Below are 22,332 nucleotides of genomic sequence, written 5' to 3'. Positions count from 1 at the left end.
CGCCCGCCGCCGCCCGCGCGCCGCCCCTCCCGGCCGGGCGTTCCCGGGGCTCGCTCCATCACGCGCTGCGCGGGGCCGGGCGGGCACTGCCGCTGTGCCTCGCTCCGCCACCGACACTGCAGCTCGCGCTGCTCCGCCCGCGCACGGGAACTGCCTCGCTGCTGCTCGGGGACTGCTCGGTGCACGTGGCCGAGGCCGCACGGTCCCTGAGCAGGCTTCCCTTCGCCAGGGCACAGCTGACATTGCTCAGAAGTCTCGGTAACTAAATAATAGTCACGAAAATATTCTTCCATCGGCATATATTTTGACTCAGAAATTAACTGTGTCCAAACGGTCTTCCAAAAGTCTTTGGTAAGAATCAAATCCCAAGAAACGTAGAAAAAGTTCTTAAACAACCATGAAAGGAAATGTTTCAGTTCCTTCTGAGCTTGAATTAAGCTAAAATTTACAAATTGTTGTTCAAGAATCTTTTCAAGTTTAAGATAAATGTCCATATGCAGCTCGGAGAGCCAAGAGCCCTTCCATGGTTCCTCCGTAGTTTAGAGATGGAACAGAAAAACAAGAAGAGAAATCCAGAGTTTACTCACAAATCAGTCGCTGTCCATGGGGATCGGCGACCGTTCTGCTTGCGTTATCCACCATTTGTTACAGTGCAGATACTGCAACACGTGTATCAATCAACGAGGCCCGTGGAAAAGAAATATGTATGGACCGATTCTTGGTAGATGTTTCAGAGATGTTTATTTCTCCAGCCGCATGGCCGGGATCTGCCAAGGAACTGCTCAATCACAGGACCCAAGGGTCCTTGCCCGTGCAGGGAGCACAAAACAACCAGTGGGGAATGAGGCTGACCAGGGGCAGGGAAACCCCGTGCCTCCCCCCGGGGGCCCCTCTCCCAGGACCCCACAGCAGGGGGGAGGGCCCCAACAGGTGAGGAGCTGTGATCATCACAGGGCAAGCTGGATACCCCCTGAGGATCCCCCTTACCAAAGAGGGACTGAGGATGATGACTGTGTGCAGTCCGTGGCTGCAGGTGAAATTGGGCTGTCAGGGGCTGTGTCAGAGAAACAGCTGAGCTCGTTTTCAGTGCTGACCTTGAAGGCTGCATGCAGGTGATGCACAGACATGTATGCGAAGGGCAGGCAGCAGGGAAAGGCTCAAAGAAATGGTAGGGCTGACAGGAGCCATTTCACCTTCCTTTGTTTACTGGTCCCAATGTGGATTATTGTCCTGAAGTAATGGGCAGTCGCTGCTCAGAGGTAGTGGTGAGGCACATCCATCTCCAGCAGAAGGTGAGAAGACTAATCTGCCCTGGAAAAATGACCACCTGCAATGAATGGTAGCTGGGGATGACAGCCTGTTGCAGCCTTAGTCATGTCAGTCTGCTAGAAAATCTCTGCTCTTGCATTACACCTTAATGTACTTAAGGACTGCGGTAAAATTTATGCCTTCTTACCTGCAGCATTTTCTAGTCTTCTGAGTTTGTCACTTCAAGGTGCTGCTTTTTGCTGTTTGTGTAAGTTAAAAACAGTGAGAACATGTAATTAAGCCTGCATTCAAACTGTGCAAGGGGTAGAGGTAGCACAGAACAAGCGTGTAGGCAGAGATGTCTAACAAGTGGTCAGCTGCAGCTTTAGCTGCATGCCAGACATCGCTGGAAAAGACTTTCCAGCCAATTACAGCACACGAGAGAAGGTCTGAGCTTGGGCAAAGAGCTAGAAATCAAAGTCCTAATTTCCTGACTCTATGATGACTGTGAGTCATAGCAAGTTTGGAAAAACTCTATTCTTGTCTCTCCATAAGCATAATAATGCTACGGAGCTTGTTGGTGTTCAAAGTGTTAAAGAGATGTTTAAGGAATTATATAAGTGATAGTTACTGTAAAGGCTCATGTAATCACTTCTAATCAGAACCATAACGTTTTCTCATTTGGCCTCAAACACAATCCTTTGAGATCTGTGTGTGTATACATATGTGTAAGTATGCAATAAATAAACTACTATGGTTCAAAAAAGCCTCATCTGGGCAATGACTGTGAGCCAGACAAAACTGGAAAGAATGAAAATGGCCAGAATCTTCCCTCCTCTCAAGCTGACAGATCTTATGCACTTGAAGAACAGACTTTTCTTTTTCTTACACTGTCCTCTTTGAAGACCAGTGATCTATTTCATCTGCCCCAAACAAAGGACTCTTGAAAGATATTCTCTGAAATTTATTTTCTCAACCCTGGGGCAGACAATTACTGCTGTTCATTCATGCTTTGCCTGTTTAGATATTGGAAGGATGCATGTACTTTCTGTCATTGGTACAGCATTCCCAGGGCAGGCAGCATGTTCCTGATTCGAGCTCTGCCCACCACTGGCTGTGGAGTCAGCAAGCCAAACCTTGTTTAGGTGCTTACAGAAGCAAATGGTATCTTTACTACAAGCTGATACCTGACCAGTGTGATGCCTCTCAGGTTCTGATCTGCAGTCAGTGAGATGGGAAAATCTAGTAGGAAAACGGATACAGGCCTTGAATGCTGCCTTTGACATTGCAGCTAGTTCCTCCCAGCAGCATTCCTCAGGGAGCACATGATTGGCATGTGTCAGCCCCCGTGACCCAAAAGATAAAACGCTTCACTAGCCCAGGCAAAACAGGTCACAAGTGTAACTTTGGACACGATTCAGAGAAGCACTCGGGTGTTCTTTGCTTTGTAAGCACTGTAGGATAAAGGAACAGGACGCACAACAGGCACAGGATCTGTTGAAGGTTGCCTGTCCTAGCTGTGTATTCAATTCCCTGTCACGGGAGAGGAAAGGAAGTGGTCGTTAGCACAAGTTTGGCAGGAACACAGTTGTAACCTGTTAAAAGCCCACTGCTGTTTGGATTTGCTCTGTGCAGGATGAACACATTACAATCAAATGCATTTTAAATGCAGGAGTCCAGCTTGAGAGACCAGTGCAAAAAACTTTGTTAATACAGTCACTCAATGTCGATTTTATTAGGTCACATTGTAGCAGCATAGTTATAACTGGTGATTCAATACACACTTCAGCACCTTGTAGGAAAACACACTGTGGGCTGGTCGCCTGTTTGCCAGTGTCCATCCTTTGCTGAAGCCTCAGTTCTCCTCTCAGTCCCAGAGCTGACCTCACACTAACGTGGCGAGAGCCTGGATGTTGTGGGAGCTTTCAGAGGTCTTGTGCACGGTGTGGTGGTTTCTGACGCCTCTGCCCCTAATGCTGCCCTTGGGGCTGTGCTGAGCCTTGGCTGCATGGTGCTGGAAGGCCCGGACGGTGCGGATAGCAAAGATGCAGACCACAAAGCTGGCAAAGTACAGGCAGGAAGCGACGACACCGAACAGGCCGACGGCCGCGTCGCCGCCCTGCACAGCGCAGCTCATGGAGGTGTAGCCACGGCGCGCATAGAGCCGCTCCCGCCTCCTGCACACCTCGGTGGCGTTCACCTGCCTGACAAAGTGCAGGTAGAGCCCCACGGCTGCTAGGTAGGCCATGCCAGCCAGCAGGCTGAAGGCACATTCGCCTGCCAGCAGCCCTGTCCGGAGCTGCTGGATGGGTTTTGCCCCCACGACGAGGAAGACAAGGGTGAGCGCGGCCATTGTTAAGGTGAAGGCCACTCCACCATACACGCAAGGGGCTCTCATCTGAGTGAACTGCATGTCCAGCTCCCTCACCTCTTGCAGCTCCGTGCCCTCAAAGGGACTGTAGGCCGAATTCAGGTTAAAGGATCCAAAGTCTCCAAGGGACGTGAAGCCTGCAACGGAGGCTTGGGAAGCAGCCACACAAATCAGCACCAGGAGGTTAACCACGATTTCCACAAACTTCAAAATGCCTGGAAGAAGCAGAAACATGGGAATAGGTGTCAAAGCCACATCTTGTGCAAATTGTGGGTGACAGAAGTACACCAAAACCATAGACAGAGAGTACAAATACTGAGATACTCCTCTTGGCTACAGCTACAGAAAAGCGCTTGGAAAAAAAAAAAGAGAAGCCTAAACTCTCGTGAGTACATTTTGGAGGTTGGGCAAATTACTTTTTTTAATTTGTCAGTGTGCTTGATAGATGGATCTTCATGCAGTGAAAAAAAAATCCATAAAAATTTTACTGTGCTTGTGTTACTGCCAAGGCAAGCGCACAGTGATTGTATTTTGGCCTGTAACTACTTGGCATAAACACACTGAGCAAGAAATATCCAGTATGAACAAAATGCTGAGGTTGAAGCTGACAAAAACCTAGAAGCTTCTAATGGCTTGAAAAATTGTGCAAGTTATTTAGCTCCTTCAAAACACGTTTACTGCTTTAACTTACACCTTTCTTTTTTTTTTTGTGGAAGTATTTGTTAATTTAAACTTATTATCTAACCAGATGCAACTTGCACTTCATCTCCTTCAGAGACAAAAATCTCTTCATAACTCTGAAGAAGCAGTTTCTGATTGCACAAAACAAAAAACAAAAAAGAAGAAGGAGTGGAAGGACGCAAAACCCACCTTATATGCAGAGATAAATTAAGTGAATTAGATACTGAATTTGGTCATATGTGCTCTTTCACACCCTGACCTTCAGAAGAAAGCCTTACAACTTCTGAGCTGACTCTCCACTTTTTCTTGTGTTAGTCTACTAGTAATAGCAACCAAGTATTTTTAAGGGCAAAAATACAAACAAAACCCAGAACCACAAAGGGGAGTAATTACTTATTTTTGCGGTAGCTGCCTCTCAGGAAAGTGCCTCATGTTTGATAAATCTGATTATTCTGTGACAGCTCACTAGGGGTCAGACTAAGATTAGTAAACATGATGGATGTTGAAGCGTAGCACAGCTAGAGTTGCCTACCGGAGAAATGAAAACCCTTAGCATGTCAGGCGTGTTGCTCCAAAGTTCTGAAGTTAATTACAGAATTGTGAATCTTATTATTCCATTGCTGTCTGACAGCCAAGAATGTAAGATGCTTGACACAGTGGTCCTATATTTGTCTTTAAAGTGGGGTGGGATCTGTGGTTTGCACGTAGACTTTCATTTCATGCTGCTAGCGCTGATCCACACAGCATTTCCCTCTTGAGCAATGGCTCAGTTGTTGTCAAGGCTGTACGGGCTTGAAAAGGAAGGGCTGAAGCAGGAACGCAAGGGAGTTAAACAAATTCCTCTCTTGTGCTGCCAGATGCTTCTAACCAAAGAAAGCCAGTGACAGCCACAATGAAGGATTATCGAATATTCCCATTCTGCCCCTTCTTACTTCCTCCACAAAGGGCTAAGGTAATGAGTCCTTTCCTGCTGCCACTTGCTCTGCACAGGAAGGTAGTGTTAGAGCAGACAAAATTGTTCCCCTTGTTCAAGAGGAACCAAGTGAGCACTTCTGTGTATGTGTTCTTCAAGAGGTGATGCTGATTTCTGTATGACAGTGTACCTTTTCTTTGACCCTTCTGCACAACCATTTCTGTCAAGTGGGGCAATAACTATGCTACTTAGCAAATCTGCTCAGGAGGCCTCAAATATTTCAAGGGAGATATTTGTGGAGTTAACATAAAGAGAAATTTAAATTTTGGCCCCGAAGTTAGGATTTGGAACTCCTTGTACCAAATTCAAACCATGCAGCCAAAAGACTCATCATTTTTAATAGGTAAAGAGTCATCACTTTACTAGGACTGTTCATAGTATTTTGAAAGAATAGTAGCTGTGCAGAACATTAATTGGAACTCAATCAGATTTTTTTTTTTGTCTGCTCAGTTGAGTTGTACATTATACCTTCCAAATACAGGGAATCAACTTAGATCCTCAGAGCCCTTGGACTGTGTTGGATGCAGAAGGGCACTTCCCTTTTTAGAGGCTGATTATTGATTTAATAGATGCTCCACCAGGAAACAGTTCTTACAAGTCTACATGGAGGAAGGACCATTTGATTAAGGGAAACATAAATTGTAAGTATGTTTGGCAACTTAGTAGTTGGGAATTCATGATCAGTCAGCTGCTGACTTCAGAATTTCCTTTTCATCTATGTGTACTGAGGCCCTCTGACCTGCAGAGCATCAACTTTTCCTCTTCATTACCTTGCTGAGCTTTAGAAAAGGCAATTTTCTGTTGTCAAAGTAGTCACTGCCTGCTGCTAACCTCCCCACATTTATAACTAACCCCAATCCTCAATGATGCTGTTCCAAAACTTTCTGTGTGTTCACACACATTCTGTATGCCACCCCTTAACTTTGCTGAGCTGATTGACAATGGGATGACAAATGTGATCAGTGCAGGTCTACTGTATTTTTAACTGCAGCTGTAGATGCTTTAAAGGCATGCCTGAAAAATTCCCTTAGACAGGGCATTCAGGTTGGACAGGTTTTGTATGTACCTGCACAGTTGTAACACATGCCTGCTTGTAGAATTGATTAGAGTGACTAAACAATGGAGAGAGGTTCATCAGCAGCTACTCCGCCAGTCACTTTTATCATTTGCATTAACGATTTTTTTTTTGTTAAAGTGCAATAACAAAGCCTCCTGCATTAAAGACAATTCTAAAGTGAAAAGCAGTATGTAGAATGAATTACAGGTCTATGATGACAGCCAGCTGGATTTACGAACGTAGCAGACAATTAGTGGAAATGCCTAAGACCTTGTATAATCATCAGGGCTTTGATGGAAATATTAAGCCCTACAGTATGTTCTGATCCAGGAACCCCAAAAGCCTCGTGCAACCTTAATCTGTGATAGATAGAAGCCAATACCAAATCCTACTAGTATAAACAGGACAGAGAGATTTGAGAAGTAAGGAATAAAAGGACAGTTAATTTTTGAATCTTAGCTCTGCCAAGGTATGCTCACACACATCCCAGTGGTGACCTGTGTCAAGCAGTGTGCTGCTGGCAGAAAAGATTGAGTTACAAGCTGCACTTCTGAATCTGCGCTGCCATTTCTGCTTTCACAGGCCAGTTAGCCATGTCATCTTGGAGTTATACCTGCAGAAACCAGACTGCCAAAAGGTCTTCCTATGGGGAAGTTTCTTATTTCTACAGTAATTCTCTAATCCCATGCAACAATGAATGCATTGCAAGATTTAAGTGTAAAATGACAGGAGGTCTGAACAGCTCAAAATTCTATTGGTTTGGTTATTTTTTTCCTTTCTCAGGTTCAACATCTTTGGATTTACCTAAAATGTTACTCATTTGCATTAAAATCAGCACATTTGTATCTGTATTAATATCAGCACAGTGAACAGCTGGCTTTGGGAACTAACCCTCTCCTTACTGAACAAGTTACAGGACTCCTGTCAGGGATCCTGGATTGCTATTTCCTTTCCCATGCTTCTTTCCCGCACTGCTTTTCAGCACTGAAGGTGAGGAGAATGGCCGCAATCTAGAAAACAGTGGGTGTTGCCAGAGCTTTCCACAGAATTGTTTCATTCATTCCATAAAAACATCTAAATCTGCAGTGGACAGTAACTTCAATGTCTCATACTTGTTAATTTTGCTTGAATCCAGTTGTCTTCTGCTGTGAGTAGGCTTCCTGCTAGAACAAACAGCAGCCTTCCAGTTTATACTGTTTATCTACTATTCACTTTTTCTTTCCCTTTCTTTTCCTTGCTGGGCTATTTCCATAGTATCAGCCCACTGAACAATGGTTTTATCTTCTGTCAAATGGTGGCCTTGACCATCCAGCAAAGCAGCCAGGTGGGCTGGTAAAGGGTACAGACCCACAGGCAGCTGACTTTAACAGCTCCCACCCTTGGCTGGGCAGTCACTACTTTTCTCCCCTACCTCCTCCAGCTTCACGTTAGGCCCTTCCAAGAGCTGTTTAAATAAATTAAAATAGCAGGAAACGAACTTTTTTCTTGTGTGCTGCTAGTTTATTTCTACAACTTTAGCAACTTGAGGTGATTCACAGCACATATGAGCAATCGTGTTGGCATGAGTTTTACAAGGGCAGTAACAGCCAGGACCAGAGAAAGACAAGAAACTCTGCTTCTCAGGTGAGGTGAGCTGCTAAGTCTGCGTGCTCTGCCTCATAAAAACACACTGTGGCTGAATGTGTGGTACCCAGTAACTCAGCTGAGGACTCAAGTCTCATGTGCCAGAAGCTGTAAAGAGGAATTTTCATCCAGGCACTGTGGCAGGACAGCCCCAATGTTCAGGTGTGGGGGTCGTGGTGTATGTATACATGTGTACATAAAGTAAAATGGTCAATTCTTGTTTGTTCCTTTGTTTCTGCAGCTGCCATAAATGAATTCAGAGTGTCTCCCTCCACTGTGTCTGGCACAGGAGTCACCTTCTTCCTCTGCTGAATGTACATGGATGACTCCTCCTGTCTCTTTTGGTGTCATTCCCTCCTCTTCAGTCAACATTGCTGTGTACTTCCAAGGTATTCTATGTCTACCATCCTCCATTCTGCCTTGCCTTCTCCCTCTGCTTCCTTTTTAGACCACGTACCACTGGGACCAGCAGAACCCAGGGGCAGCCGGGGGGATGCATGGCTGCCACTCTTGGACACCTGGACCCCGGTGGCAGGGCTAGTGACACACAGGTCAGTGGCGCCCATGTGACATCCCATTAGGGGTCGCTCCAGGAGAAGGGAAGCGAGGAGTTAGAAGCATGAAAAATCATTCTCTAAGCCATTTTCACTGAAAGTTGTCATTTGGTTCTTTTTTCCCCCCAGTTTGGGTAGCTTTCTTCTTTTCAGAGGTAATATTTCTTTTTATTTAGTCTTTATCCTCCACAAAGGAGCAGGCAAGTATTTTGACCATACAGAGTGACTTACAAAAGCAGCAGTCAGTCCTGAAAAGGATCTCAGATGCAGAACATCTCTTGCCAGTGCAGGTTGGGCACTCCCCAGAGACTGAAGGCACAGCTCAGTGCAGCTTTGGTCACCTCTCTGCTAAACTGAGTTGGTGGCAGGAGGAAAAAGATAAGGAGAAGGGAGAAAATGTGAAAGTAAAGCAGGATTTGGCTCTGATTTTAGAAGAGGACAGAATATGACAGAAGTGGGGAGGAACCAAAACAGAGGAGAACTGAACAAGGGAAAAGAAATGAAGACAACAGTTGCAAGAGATCAAGAATATAAAATCTGGATGCAAAGATATTAAAATACCTTTCTAACAGTATTATTTGCTTTATGTAGAAAGCAAGATCTTACTGAAACCAGTAACAAGAATTCAACCAGCTTCACTGATGCAGAGTAAGGGCAATACACAGCTTTGTCATAAACAAAGGAATGCCCCCAAGCCCCCACACCACTATTATTTTCACAGGTCTCTGTGTTCTTCAGCCAATGGTGGGATTTAGCTTTCACTAAGTCATGCTAAAATCAAAGGCAGAAAAAAAACCAACCCAACCCTAAAACACAAGAATTAGGCAATGTAACACCAACAAAATCTTGGCTTTTCAGAGGACCCAAGGGATGCACATACTCAGAGCCAACTGAATTTAAATTGCACGGATGTGCCCAACACACTTATGTTCATTTGAGATATCCGTCTTACTGGAAATCACTGAAAAAAATAGTTTAAAACTGGGAAAATTAAGTGATTTATGTGCTCTATAAAAAACCATTACTATTACCTTTTAATATGTTGTCTCTCTTTAGTCAAGATAATCACTCTGTTAGGAAATCTCAAAGGATGACCAGCCTTGGTTTGAATGACTCAGAGAAATCTTACGTTCACAGAGTGGTCAGATCCAAATATATTATCCTGTTTTTCTCTGTATCCTCTTCCCTTAAAGAACAACTATCCCACCTGCTCTATTCTTTTTGCTTAATACCCTCCCATCCTCTGAACAGTGCTGTCCAATTTTCACAGGAAAGGGTGGAATTAAATTGTAGAATTACTGCATCATCCTCTATCCCCATATTTTCCCACCACTGTAAGACACAGTTTCAATACAACCCAGCCCTTGCCTGGGAACAACAGCTATGGTTTACTTGTACCCAGTAGTTCTTTAAAGCATCACTTCTAGAATGTTCTTGATTTCTCTCCTGCTAATTGAGCATGAGTCATCTTTCCTAATTTTGGAGAGGGTGGGAAGCAAAAGATCTTGCACTAAACTTTAGTATTTGACAGTACTGCTTACATATAACAACTGTAAAAGGCTGTATTCTATTTGTAGCACTGGTAGGTCTCTGTATGGCCACCTCACATTCTGCATTTCAGGAAATGGCTATTTTATTGTTTTTTTCTTAATGTACAAATAGTTCTTTCAAGTAGTAAACAAGTGTCTTGGTATTGAAACCAGTTTGCAGGAATTTTTTTAAAACGAGTTCAGAAAACAATGAAACACTCCTGTTCCGTATGCCAACTTTCCATGGCCACTCCCTCCGTTTGAACTGAAACTAAGCCACCTTTAGAAAGTACAAAGAGTGGGGTGTTATTGCTCTTTAAGTAATCATAGTCTGGCTGAAGGTGGGTCAGGTTGGAGGCACCTGTGAAGCTTCTCGTTCACTTTACCAATTGTGGTTGAGCAACATTCCTGTCTGAGTGGATTTTTCTCCTTTAAGAGAGCTAGGATCACCTGCTCAAGAAATAGAGCTACATTCAATAGTCTGTCTGCTGTATCAATTGGCTTTGAGAGCCACTTTTTAAAGAGAAGAGTTTTCCTTTGTTCCCATAATTTGGGTCAGATGTGGGGAAGACAAACCTAGTTCTCTTACAGGGAAGACAGTGTAACTCTTCTGTAATGGCAGTGAGCAAACCTAAGATTAGCCGGTATGGGAAACATGGACTGGAGTTTAACACACACCTAACAGCTACTAGCAACTTTGCCAGTATCTTCCCCTGCCAACTTTAGTGAGTCTTCTCAGTTGCAGTTCTCCCTTCTCTAAAAACAATCATGTACATGTTAGCACAATGCCAAAAGGTGGATGAAAATAATTTCATATGAAAACGTGGGCAGAGTGAAGTCCCGTGTGTTGGCAAGGCAACAGTTTGTTAAAGGTAGGATTTGGCATCTGTGAGTGGTGTAGCTCCCCTGCATGTTTTTATAGAGCCAACTACTCAAGGCTGTTTGTGTTTCACAGCAAAGGGACTGAGCTCCAAATGAAATACTTTAACATCAGAACAGGAAGGAAGGTTACCTGCAGCTCTGCCGCTGTATCTTGTTACTGTGCTACTTTAATTAAGCATTTTGAATAGCTGGGATTATTTTAATCTGCACAGCTGCATCCAATTCCCACTAATATTGTCTGTCTTTCCAATTACAAGATTAAAAAACTTGATGGCAATTTCAGTCTGTTAGTCACACTGTATTTAAAATATACTTTGTAACAGATAGAAGGGGAAGCCATCTAATTGCAATGAGACTATAAGGGACCCTAGTGCTCCCTTCTTAGGCAGAAATACATGGAAATTAACTGCCACAGGAACAGTGTATACCAGCTTTGAGCACAACTGAAAGGAGCTAAGCATGGTACACTGTGGGGGCAAAATGTGAAGATGGTGACTACAAAATACAACAGTTTCTAATCCTGTTGGGTGCCCCCACAGAAATGTGGGTGTCCTGCATTGCCAAAAAGATGCAACATGCTGCTGAATGTACTTGTCAAATGTTTGCTTTCACCCAGTTACCTGCACTATGCACATTTAATGATCCTTCAGTGTTTTTGAACATGCATACCTGAAGCTACAGCAGATTTTTACTTTTGTCCAATGCCTCTTGCAGACCACTATTCTCCCCCGACATCTCCACAGCACTGAAAGGGATACAAGTGCTCTACAAAACGTTTTTCCCCTCCGGCTCCCATGTCTGACTCCAAGAGGAACAGTATCACAACGTAACACAGCAAAGAAACAACAGCAGTGTTATGGTTGAGAACACTGTCATAACTCAAAGCTAGTCTCTGTTAGTGTGAACGCTGTGTCTAGGCTGACTTTTCATCTCAGTATTTTTTTCTAGTCTATGAGTATTTCCCAGCATGCATAGCTACAGGGGGAAAAACAAAAGCTTTTGTAAAAGCAAAAGCTTATAGATGTTTACATTTGAATTAATGCTGGCTTGTTAGTGCATGAATGTATCCTGGAGAAAGTCATTGTTACTCCCTAATTCTATTTCCTCCTCCAAATAAATTCAGTTTGATATTTCCTCCTGGCTATGCTTGAAATTGGAGACTTTTCATGTTGCTACAAACCATAATGCTGTCTTTTTCTGAGAGGAAATTGGTCTGAAGGTTTTAACAATTGTGGATGTTAGAATGTAGGTTAAAGGCATGATTGTTTGGAAGTGCCTACAATATGCTTAAGAAATCTGACACTACTCAAGGCGCAAAGCTGTATTCATAGCAGCAAAGAACAGGGATTCAATTATACTTGCTCCCCCACAAACTGTTTTGTAATCTTTTTAGTGCTGTCTCCCTTAAAGACCAAATGCGTTGAGAAGTTAGGAAAAAAAAAAAAAAGTTATTTGCTCAGGAATCATGACCAGCACAGTATGATCCTATAGAAGGCAAAAGCACAGGCAATTTTCTGAGTCATGTACTGACCACAGATGGGAGAAACTTAGTCTACCATTGCTGTTTAAGCCAAACTACAGGAGGCATCATCCTAGAATTGCATTGCTCCACCTCTTTCACACCAACACACACAATGAAAAGAAAACTGAAAGTTTTTAAGGTCAAGTGACCAAGTATCTGTGACCAATTCACAATCAGCAATTCACTCTTGGGTTCAACTCAGATTTTCCTCTCACTGAGGTGAAGGATGGCAGCCAGCCTTGAACACTTTTCTCATTCCGTCTGCCAAACAAAAGCACTGAATCCAGTTATATTTTCAAATATATCTAGGGGGGTTCTTTGAAAGGCAAAATGATTACTAATTTAGGTTTTCTACACAGAAGAGAGAACTACAGAAATTTTACCTGCACTGTGAAAAGCAAATTGAATGCTTCCTTCTGACAGAATTTCAGGTCTAAGAATCCCCACGTCAAAAAATTCTTGTTTTCAACATGTGCTGCTTTAAATGGCATGTGTAAGATATTGGGTGTAAGTTGTAAGAAATGGCTATTGCAAGCAGCAGCTCTTTAGTTAATGAAAGGTTTGTCTTTATCACAAACAGTTTATTTCAAATTCCCATAAATTATATAGTGCATCTAGGCAGTTTGACACCAGTCTATAAGCTGTTCCCTAAATCTCCTTCACTACTGTAGACTTCTGTGTTTCTACCGCCTTTTGATCTGTAATCTGCAGGCCCACAAGTGTAGCTTTTTTTTTTTTGGAAAATAACCCAATATATAGAAACTAGACATAAAGACAGCATAGCAGGGAATACTCAAAAGTTTGTTATAGGGAAGTCACTTGAAAGAACCAGCAGATACCTGAAGAAAGGTAGTGCCTTTAAATGACACAAGATCCTGTGAGATAAACAATCCTCTCACAGGTTAGCAGTGGTTAAAGGATAATAAAAAGGAAACAGCCAGTTTTCAGGCAACTAGAGTTAAGGGAGTAATCTCTGGTTTGTGTTGCCTGTCACCAGCATGCCCATGTTGGCAGTGCAGTGGGAGGGGATCTGCAGAGTCAAACAGGTGGAGCTGAAGACACAGGGGCTACAGGATAGACATTTTCTGGGGAGAGGGAAGTTCATTTTGGCTCTAGTTTGGTCCAAAGGGCAGAGTGTCTGCTAGTAGTTACAGCTCACCCTCTCCTTTGGTTTTATCCAAAGAAAATACAGTTTGTGCACCCTGGGTCTGCTCTGCAATATGGCCCAAAGAGCTGTAAGTGGAGGTTCCAGACAGGTTCAGCTCAGAAATACATACCAAAATACTATGGTAGATGCACAGACTAATGAATTGAAAAGATTGAAAAATGAGATGGTGAAGTCTGCTTTAACAATAATAATCATAAAAATTTCTTCATGCTTGCCAACAGTAAAATTGGTAGGCTGCTGAGAGCTCAAGCTCTTGAATGTGAAATTATTGAAATCAGTGTTTAATAAGCAACCTCCACGGTTGTACAGAGACACCCACAAACACCCATCCCCCTATCGACAAAGCACACAGATGGGGTCTAACAAAGCATTTCCATTTCACGTAGCTTTCTCTGAAGACATCAGGTCAGTGTTCACTGATAGTCAAACACTACACAAAAAGCTAGGAAGCATTAGAATAGGATTACAGAACCAGAGCCTTTATGCAGATGTCTGATTCTTTTGGGAATTTATTTGGAATTTTTACTGCATTTCTGGTCGGCCCATCTCAAAAAGGTGTGGTGGATCTGGAAAAGGTATAAGACTGGAAAACTGACCAGAACTGGCTATTGTTCAATCTGTGAAGAAGCAATAGGGGCACAGGGGAAAAGGGAAGACTTCACTCTAAAACCATAAATCTCATGGAGAAGGTGGATATATGAGATTATCACTAGATATTTAGAATACCATCAGAATCAGAAACACCTTCTTTAAAACGTTTTAAGGAACAAAACAGTAGTTCTTCAAGTGGCACAAAGGAACTCTGGAACTCCTTATCCTTATGTAATGTGAAAGTCAACTATTCAAAAAAGGGATTCAGCAGAGAATTAAACAAATTTGATAGGTCTGTGAAGAGGTATTAAACACAACAGATGTGAGTGCACTCTTCCAGTTCAGGAAATTCCACCAATCCAAAGTCTGGAGTGTATTCCAGAAGACAGCTCACTCTCTACTGGTCCAAACTTTGATGGTCCTCCTAAGTTTGTACTTTAGTCCATTGTTTGGGAGGAAGAGTGATGAGGTGCCTTGTATGATCCAGCACTGCTATCCATGTGATCCCACCTGAATGGCTTTGAATAGGTATATTCATATAATGTTTTAAGAGACTTTTTTCCCCCTTCTGTTTTCAAAATGAAAGGATTAAAGAAGAGCAGAATGTTTTGAAGTTTCTTAGATGGTATCAAATGTTCCTACCAGCAAAAGGGGTCAGTATCAGTTGTTTCTTCCATTATATTTGGGCTGGGTTTATTGTCCTAATGTGGTTGTAGGGGGGAAAAAAAAGGGGCAGGGATTAGGGAAGGAAGTGGGGAATAACGAAGAATGAGGTTTTAAAGTGTCCTAAGGTCCTAAGCTGTTTCAAGGATCCCTAAAAAACCAGCTACTTATTTCTGAAATTTAGCTTTAGTTTTTTGGGATACAGCTGGTAAAAAACATGGATGAAGGGGGCACTACCTGCATGAAGCAAATACTTTTCAGAGCTCTGGTTGTACAGAATTCCTCTGTAGTTTGCTATACTGCTCAAAATGCATAAAGAACATAACCTAGGTATGCTAGGCAAAAGAAAAAAACTCCCAAAGCTCAACTACTTAGTGGACCAAGGTTCACATTTCCTTTGTTGCTTTGGAAAAGATGGTGTTTCATCACTTGATTTCCCAGCCCTGTTTAAGTCTAGTTTATTTTAAAACTATGGTGATTGGGAAGGGGGAATTTCACCAGAGTGCTGATAAATCATTGGCAAAAGAAAGAGATGGTTAAGAAGTATTTACAGGAACTTTTCATGCTCTAAAGTGTTGCAGCTCCCATGTACTGACTTCTTAGTAAACAATTCATGTAGCTCATTTACAACATCTACCATGACTGCAGGGAATACAGAATTCTGCAAAACAATTCTAGTAAAGTCTGCTAAATCTTGGTACTTCCAAAAATTAAACAGGGGAGTAACATTCTCATAATCTTATCAACCTTCAATATATTTTCATTTTTTGAAATAAAGTTGCTAATAAAAGGGTTTCTTTTCTGCATGATCTCTTTTCCCTCCTCCCCTGCAAGATCAGACATTAGATTTTTGGAAAACGCTGAGCAATACCTGGAGGAGGGGTGGGAATAAAATCATCATCGTCAACTGATGCATCCAAAACTAGGACATTTAAAAAATCTTAATGATGTTTAATGCACTGAAATAATGAAAAGCTAATGCAGGCAAAGAAAACCCCAGAAATTCACATCAAGCTATCCACAAGTCTAAACACCAGTGAAATGGAAAACTAAAACTAACTTGCCACTTCATTTTTCTAAAGCTCTGATAAAATAGGGCATTGAGTTTTCTGCAGCTTTTCAGACAAGTTAAAATAATTCAGTATGGTTGAAGAAGAAACTGATGATACAATTTTATCTGGATAAAATATCAGTATGGCTCCATGTCATTAAACTTTTACTAATGGTTGCAGTTACAGCTGAAGATGAAAAACAAACTGCATACTAATACACAGAACACATTTGTAAGACAAAATAGTTCATCTCACTCTTAAAATTGTTCACATATTCACATACAGAGAAATATTAAGAGCAAACTGAGCGTGTTACTTAACGTTCCTACATGGAGTGAGAAATATCTAACATTATGTGTGTTAATTTACTTCCAACAGCTAATCTCTTCATTTGTTTCCCTACTGGAGGGCAGAAGGAAGAAATAGACTGGAAGTCTATTTATAGAAATCAGCCGAAGACTGCACCTAGCTGCAAATTCAACTCAGACTGCAGTGAGGCTTTCCTTCATGAAAACAAGGTGAGAATGATCGTTGACCTGGAAGAGGGAAAACTTTCAAGGGGTAATGAATGTTTTAACTACTTCTATTTTTCAGTTTATAGGAATGAATTTACTAAGGCTGATTTCCTCCCACAATAAGGCTCCTTTCTGTCCTTGTTGCAGTTGCTTTCTACCTATGAAAAATCAAAGTTATTTCTCCAAAACTGTTTTATTGAATTCATGTCCAGAAAACAGTTTTGTCTCCCACAATCATGCTTTATAAAGATGTATGAGCAATAACTGGAGTAAATCCAGAATTGATAAAAAGTCTCAAGAATGTGTTGGAAATAAACTAGCATCAAACCTTCAACAGCCATCTTTAAATTGCTCACAGATGCAAATGTCTATTTTATTTCTAAATCCCAAAGGTTAACTCTTGTTGCACAGACTGGCTGATTAGACACATGACCCACTCTGGTGCTCTGGATGCATATCCAGAGATGTATTTTCAAGTATCTAAATATCTGTATAAATATTGCCTTTAGATGTCTAAAATGGCATAATTCTCTCAGTTCTTGGCAGCTTGTTTTGTTTTGTTTGTTTGTTTTAATTTGTTTTCTTTTGTTTTAATAGTCCTCTAGCTTAACTTTGTTGTGCTTCTAAACACAGAAACCAAATCCAAGGGAAGTCCTCAGAAGAAGAGGGGTGGATGGCAGGCAGTAAGAGTCTCACATACCTCTTGTTGTGCATACCTTTGAACACTTCATTGAGAAGCTTTCCTTGGGAGGATAAAACTCTGGTGGTGGGCCAAAATACTGCTGTGCTGCTCCCGAGGTTTTAGAGTAGGGATCTGAGCAAACAGTAGAAGTCCTTGCGTGCTGGCCACCTCGGACGTCTCCTGTTGCTCTACAATGGAGTAAATGACTGATGGTTATTAATTAGGTCATAGTCTCTCCTGAACATTAGAACATGAGAAATTGTCAGATGCTCCTCTTAGTGGAAGCAACTAGCTTGCTTCCCAGGCATCTGACCTTTTTTGCTTGCCTGTTTTGAAAGAAAATATCCCAAAAACTTGCATAAATCCATGTTCACAAGGATATTTGCACTCAATGGGCCTTATTTTGGAAAATAGTGTACTCACTGGGTAGGCTGGCTGAACTGTTTAGCTTATTGGCAAGAGGTAGAAACAAGAAATAACAGCTTTTCCATGAAAACCAAACAATTTTAGCTAGTCCATAGCAGGCCAGATAATAAAAATGAGAAAGATTTTGGCATAATAAATGAGCGAAGTAGCACATCCATTTCATGGGTGTTTTGTCAAGTCTGTACTTCCAACTAGTGTCTCCCATAAAGATGACTTTTAAAAGCATAAAAGCTAGTAAAATAAACAGATAAAGATTATAAACTAGGAAAAAATAGCCTATTAAAATATTTTGAGGTCCTTAAAGATATTTGAAGAAGACTCTAAAATCAACCCTCCCCCCCACAAAAATCCATCTCTCCTGTCTTCAATTAGTCTCTTCACTGATACACTTCAAAACGGTCCAGTTTGCTGCAATGACATACAGTTCCCTATCTGAAACCTAATGATTTTAAAAGTTGGTGAAATTTATATTATTTTATAGGAAAAGTGCAATTTTCCCTATTTAAACTGAGCTAACACTCAAGTTATAAGAAACATTGGCTGCAAATTTTTTTGTGTTTGGTCTAATCGAAATTTTCTCCCTCATTTGAAGGAGAATTGGAGCTTGCCTTTTTCAAGGTACAGCTGGATGAGTTTGTTGTTACAGGGTATTTTAAGTCTCATTCAGCATTATTATTTTTAAAAGTCTTCTTTGTATTCAGTTTTTATCTTGAATTTCTTATCCACAGATCAGCATTTTCAACTGTAGTTTTGTTTCCTAGTATCACTGCACTTCACTAAGGTTTATCTTCATCCAATTCCAGGCTCAATATTATCTCGTTCATCCACATTAAATCATGTTCTTTGTAGTTTTTACATTTTAATTAAGACATTCAATAACAAGACCAATGCTAACATCTCCGAGTTTAGTTGCCAACAGCTCTATTTGGCTGAAACATTTCTGATTTTTCTGACCTCTGTCCTGTGTCTTGTGCAACTACCAAAGCATCCTGTGCAGCTGTGTCACATAAATTAAATAAGCTGTGTGATTTATAAGACTTCCAGTAACTTGAAAGCAATCCCTTTGGTACTTCTGATGCAGCTGCTTCTCTCTATTGTTTCCTGCTACTTGCCAGAAAACAAAACAAAACAAAAAATCAAACAAAAAAAAACCCCTAATGTTCAGCAACAGAGTACAATTAGGAAAAAAAGATCCTTTTTTCAGATGCTTTTTTTTCTCACTATGGCCTATTCTGGCCACCTTTGCTGCTGTTTTCCTTGAGGACTTTACCATTCTAGGTAATTCTCCTTAGCAGTGGGAGGAAGGTTGTTGTAGGAGTTTCAGACAGAAATGCATTTGGAAAGAGAAATACTCTGGGCTAGAAAGTCTAGTTTATCAGGGATGAAAGTATTAGGCATCCAAACTGCAGCTTCCACAAAACTCTTCCCATGCATTTCATTACAGGACCTGGTGGCCTTCTGATCAATCAGCCAAAGTTCTCACCAAAACCCAGGAGAACTCCATGTGAACCAAGCAGAGGAAATGTTGTTAGGTTAAGCCAAAGTCCTTCAAAACAACTGACAGAAAAGCTTTTCAATTCGTTTTAGCGGGGTCTGATGGCCCCCAGATGCTTGACTTGACTCTAAGAATTATCTTCATGGCTGTTACAGATTTGTAACTGCAGCTTCCCTTCCTCTAATCCCCGGTGGATACAGGGATGTCTGTGAACCTTTACGGTCTGTCCATCAATTTTCAATGTACGCGTCCAAACATATAAAACTAACAGCAAAACCAAGAAATCCAGAGTAGTGCTTTATTAAAAAGTGGTGGTTTAATTTATAGCTAGCCTTTCACACATTGCTTATATTATGCTATACATGAAAGGAAAAAACAGCCCACATCAAACCCCCAACCTTTTTGGTTTTTCTTTTTCTCTCCACTGTGCTATTAATGTGTTACGGGCATTAGCTGCCCTCACTTCTAATATGTTCAAGATAATTTAACTATACTGCCTGCCAATCTCTGCTTTTGCTAAGGACAGGCATCCAGCCTCCAGGGATGATTCTAAGGCTGGTCTTTGTTCCCATTTCTCTTCAATTTTTCATAATTTAAGAGAGACAGAAGAAAAATTCATTAGCTATTTTCACAATACAATAGTTTTACCGCTATCCAAGTGTTTTATACTTAGCCATAAGTACTCCTTGTAGTCCACACAGTGCTCTTCTCTGCTCCTTTTATTCTCATCCTGTTTTCCTTGCTAAAAGGCAAATTATCAGGGAGTACTTCAATATTTCAGCTTTTCAATAATCTTCATTATATTTATCTCCTCCTTGCCTTTATTCTTAAATTCTCCTACAATCATGTCCCCAGAGACAAAATGGGAGAGATGAACACTCCACTGCCATGGCAAATTTGCCAGTGGTGTTTAGATCTACAGACCCCTCTCCTATAGTGCAGCCATGCACTGGCACGACCTAAAAGGAGAAGAGCCTAACCTCACATCTAGCATGCTGCAGCCTGGCCAGGCTGGAAGGAGAAGTGTAATATCCTAAGAGTTTATTTGGCACTGGAAACCCATTAGTTGATCTGCTCATTGTGGTGATAGGGGATGACCCACTGTCAAGTGCTGCCAACAGACACCAACAAGCACTCATCAATTGACAGCGACTTCTGAAAGTAATTCTATGTCACATCAATAGGAACACGTTCACAGCTGAACTAGAGCATCCTGAGAGCTCATTAAGTCCCTGTGCTAGTCTCAGTTATGCAACATTCTCATTTAAGCAATGCATATTTGGCAAGCCACGGCTTGCTGTCACCTGCTGACGAGTGTCTTCAGGAACTGTAGTAAGACTCATGGCCACACTTCACCGACTCATGACCCAACTTGATTCAGATAATCCCAGGAAATACACATCTCTACCTATGTTACACAGCCTATCCTTCTGCCCTGTCTCAAGCTCAAAACAAAGAAAAAAGGTTAAATTTCTGAGTATAAAATAGTTCCCTGTTCCAAATGCAGTAGGCTCATGCTTTCAAGGCTGAGTAAAAGCATTCTTTACTACTGTAAAATAAGCCTAGTTAAAAGCAGAGAGAAGGCAGACATTGTAGACTTTCTGTGATGTATTTCTCTTAGGAGATAAAGACATACCTTGCATTGTATGGGTATGGTTTTCTTGCTCTTCTGTCTTCCTTGTATCTATCAGATCTATGGTTCTCATGGTGCCTGTATTGCTGATCTTGGTATCGACTCCCAGCATGAGACATCTTGTTTCTTAGATGTATTCTCTCTTTCTAAAGGAACTTCCGGAGCCAGAGAAATAAAACCAGTTCATTTTATTGCTCCACTTAAAAGTTATTCATTGACCACCACTCACTTCCATTTCATGCTGATTCAAAATTAGTACAGACTTCTTTAAGAAGTGAAGGAAGTAAAACCCTTTAAACTACAAGGTAACTTCATTAAAGCAGGAAGTTTTTCTTTACCTTTTCCTTTCCATCGAGTAAATGCAACGTTTCTATACTCGGTATTTATTGCACTTAGCTTATTTACTAGGTCTGCTCTGACTCTCCTGCCTTTGCTGCCAGGGCAAGGCATGGTGTCCACCAAGAACTGAATCTTTGCTTCTGTAATCTTGTGTCTCAGGTAAAGTATTAAGCCCAGCAAGTGCCAGTGCACTGCGTGAGTGTGCACACAGCTGCCACTGGCACAGGGAAGTCTGGAAGAGCAGGCTGTGACCTTTGTCCTGGGAGTTTTTAAAAGGAGGGCGCCCGTGGGTGTAAAGAGAGTCAGTACCAAACGTCGCCTGTGATTTGCATAAACATCAGGTACGGGCAAAGCTGTCCTGGGCTGAAAATAAGTTGGCGTGAAGCTATACCCTGATAAGTCTGTATTAAGTATTACCAGGTTGTTATTTGCTGAAAGTATTTTATCTTTTCAAGCCCAAACCTGTAAAATAGGGAAACACAGACTTCAAACACCTGAGCAATCTTTAGATTCATTTGCCTTCACCACAGCCCTTCAACATCCTCGCAGAAGTGCCTGCAGTCGGTTCAATTCGGACTGATCAAGGCCTGATAACCTTCCTCCATCTCCTTTACGTGTTATAAAGTAAATAAACATATAAAAATATAATACAAAGGAATAAATTAATTTTTATTTGTTTACATCTAAGAGGGAAAGAGACAGCGCCTTCCCCCCAAAGCAGCTCAGGGCAGGAGCCATTCCGCAGGGAAAGCTTCCTGGTGCCGGTGCCGCCGCCGCCGCAGCGCCACCACAGCGAACTGAGACCCCCTCGGCGTCCCGGCGGAGGCCCTGGGGTGGGCGCTGCCCCGCGACAGCCGGCGCACACCGGGCACCTCCCGCCGGGCACCTTCGCTCCCCCCCGCCGCCAGCTCCCCTGCGCCCCCGGGCCCGAGGCCCGCGGCCCCCCGGCCCTCACCTGAGGGAGCGCCGAGCTCCGTCCCGCCCCGCAGCAGCTCCCGGAGCCGCCGGCACCGCCCTCCTGTGCCCGGCCGCCCTCCCTCCCGCCTGCCGGGGCGGCCCTGCCCTCTCCTGCCTGGGCACGGCGGCCGCGGGGGAAGGTGAGCGCAGAGGCGCAAAATCAGAGAGTCATCAAATCGCAGAGTCAGTTTGGTTGGAAATGACCTAAGGATCTCTGAGATCATCAAGTCCAGTCTATGATCCAAAGCCGCCGGGTCAGCTAGACCATGGCACTGAGTGCCGCGTCCAGGCTTTCCGTAAGTACCGCCAGGGATGGTGAGTCCACCACCTCTCTGGGTAGCCCACTCCGATGCCCAATCACTCTTTCAGTG

The 22,332-nt window shown here is 42.4% G+C and overlaps 1 protein-coding gene and 1 long non-coding RNA gene across 2 annotated transcripts in view; one reads left to right on the top strand and one right to left on the bottom strand.

The window, feature by feature from the left end:
* Positions 1 to 2,959: 2,959 nt before the first annotated feature.
* LOC116447622 (MARVEL domain-containing protein 3-like) lies at positions 2,960 to 22,038 on the bottom strand. Its single transcript, XM_032116997.1, has 4 exons — positions 21,960 to 22,038; positions 20,669 to 20,820; positions 17,130 to 17,299; positions 2,960 to 3,834 (listed from the first exon to the last, which is right to left on the bottom strand). Exons 2-4 carry the CDS (start codon positions 20,782 to 20,784, stop codon positions 3,134 to 3,136), a joined length of 987 nt encoding a protein of 328 aa, XP_031972888.1. The 5' UTR covers positions 20,785 to 20,820; positions 21,960 to 22,038; the 3' UTR covers positions 2,960 to 3,133.
* Positions 22,028 to 22,332, top strand: part of LOC116447641 — a 45,552-nt gene continuing 45,247 nt past the window's right edge. Inside the window, exon 1 of the long non-coding RNA XR_004241628.1 lies at positions 22,028 to 22,257. This is a non-coding gene — a long non-coding RNA (uncharacterized LOC116447641). The remainder of the gene's footprint in view (positions 22,258 to 22,332) is intronic.

The sequence above is a fragment of the Corvus moneduloides genome, chromosome 1 (genome assembly GCF_009650955.1).
Source record: "Corvus moneduloides isolate bCorMon1 chromosome 1, bCorMon1.pri, whole genome shotgun sequence".
NCBI lineage: Eukaryota > Metazoa > Chordata > Aves > Passeriformes > Corvidae > Corvus > Corvus moneduloides.
Note: the sequence above shows the minus strand (reverse complement) of the source record. Positions and strands in the feature narration are given on the sequence as shown.

Excerpts from the sequence above, each read along its gene's own strand:
- LOC116447622 (XM_032116997.1), bottom strand. The coding sequence starts at position 20,784 with ATGTCTCATGCTGGGAGTCGATACCAAGATCAGCAATACAGGCACCAT. Across the intron at positions 17,300-20,668 it reads CCATACCCATACAATGCAAG|AGCAACAGGAGACGTCCGAG; the intron begins GTATGTCTTTAT and ends ACTCCATTGTAG. Across the intron at positions 3,835-17,129 it reads AAAGGTATGCACAACAAGAG|GCATTTTGAAGTTTGTGGAA; the intron begins GTATGTGAGACT and ends TGCTTCTTCCAG.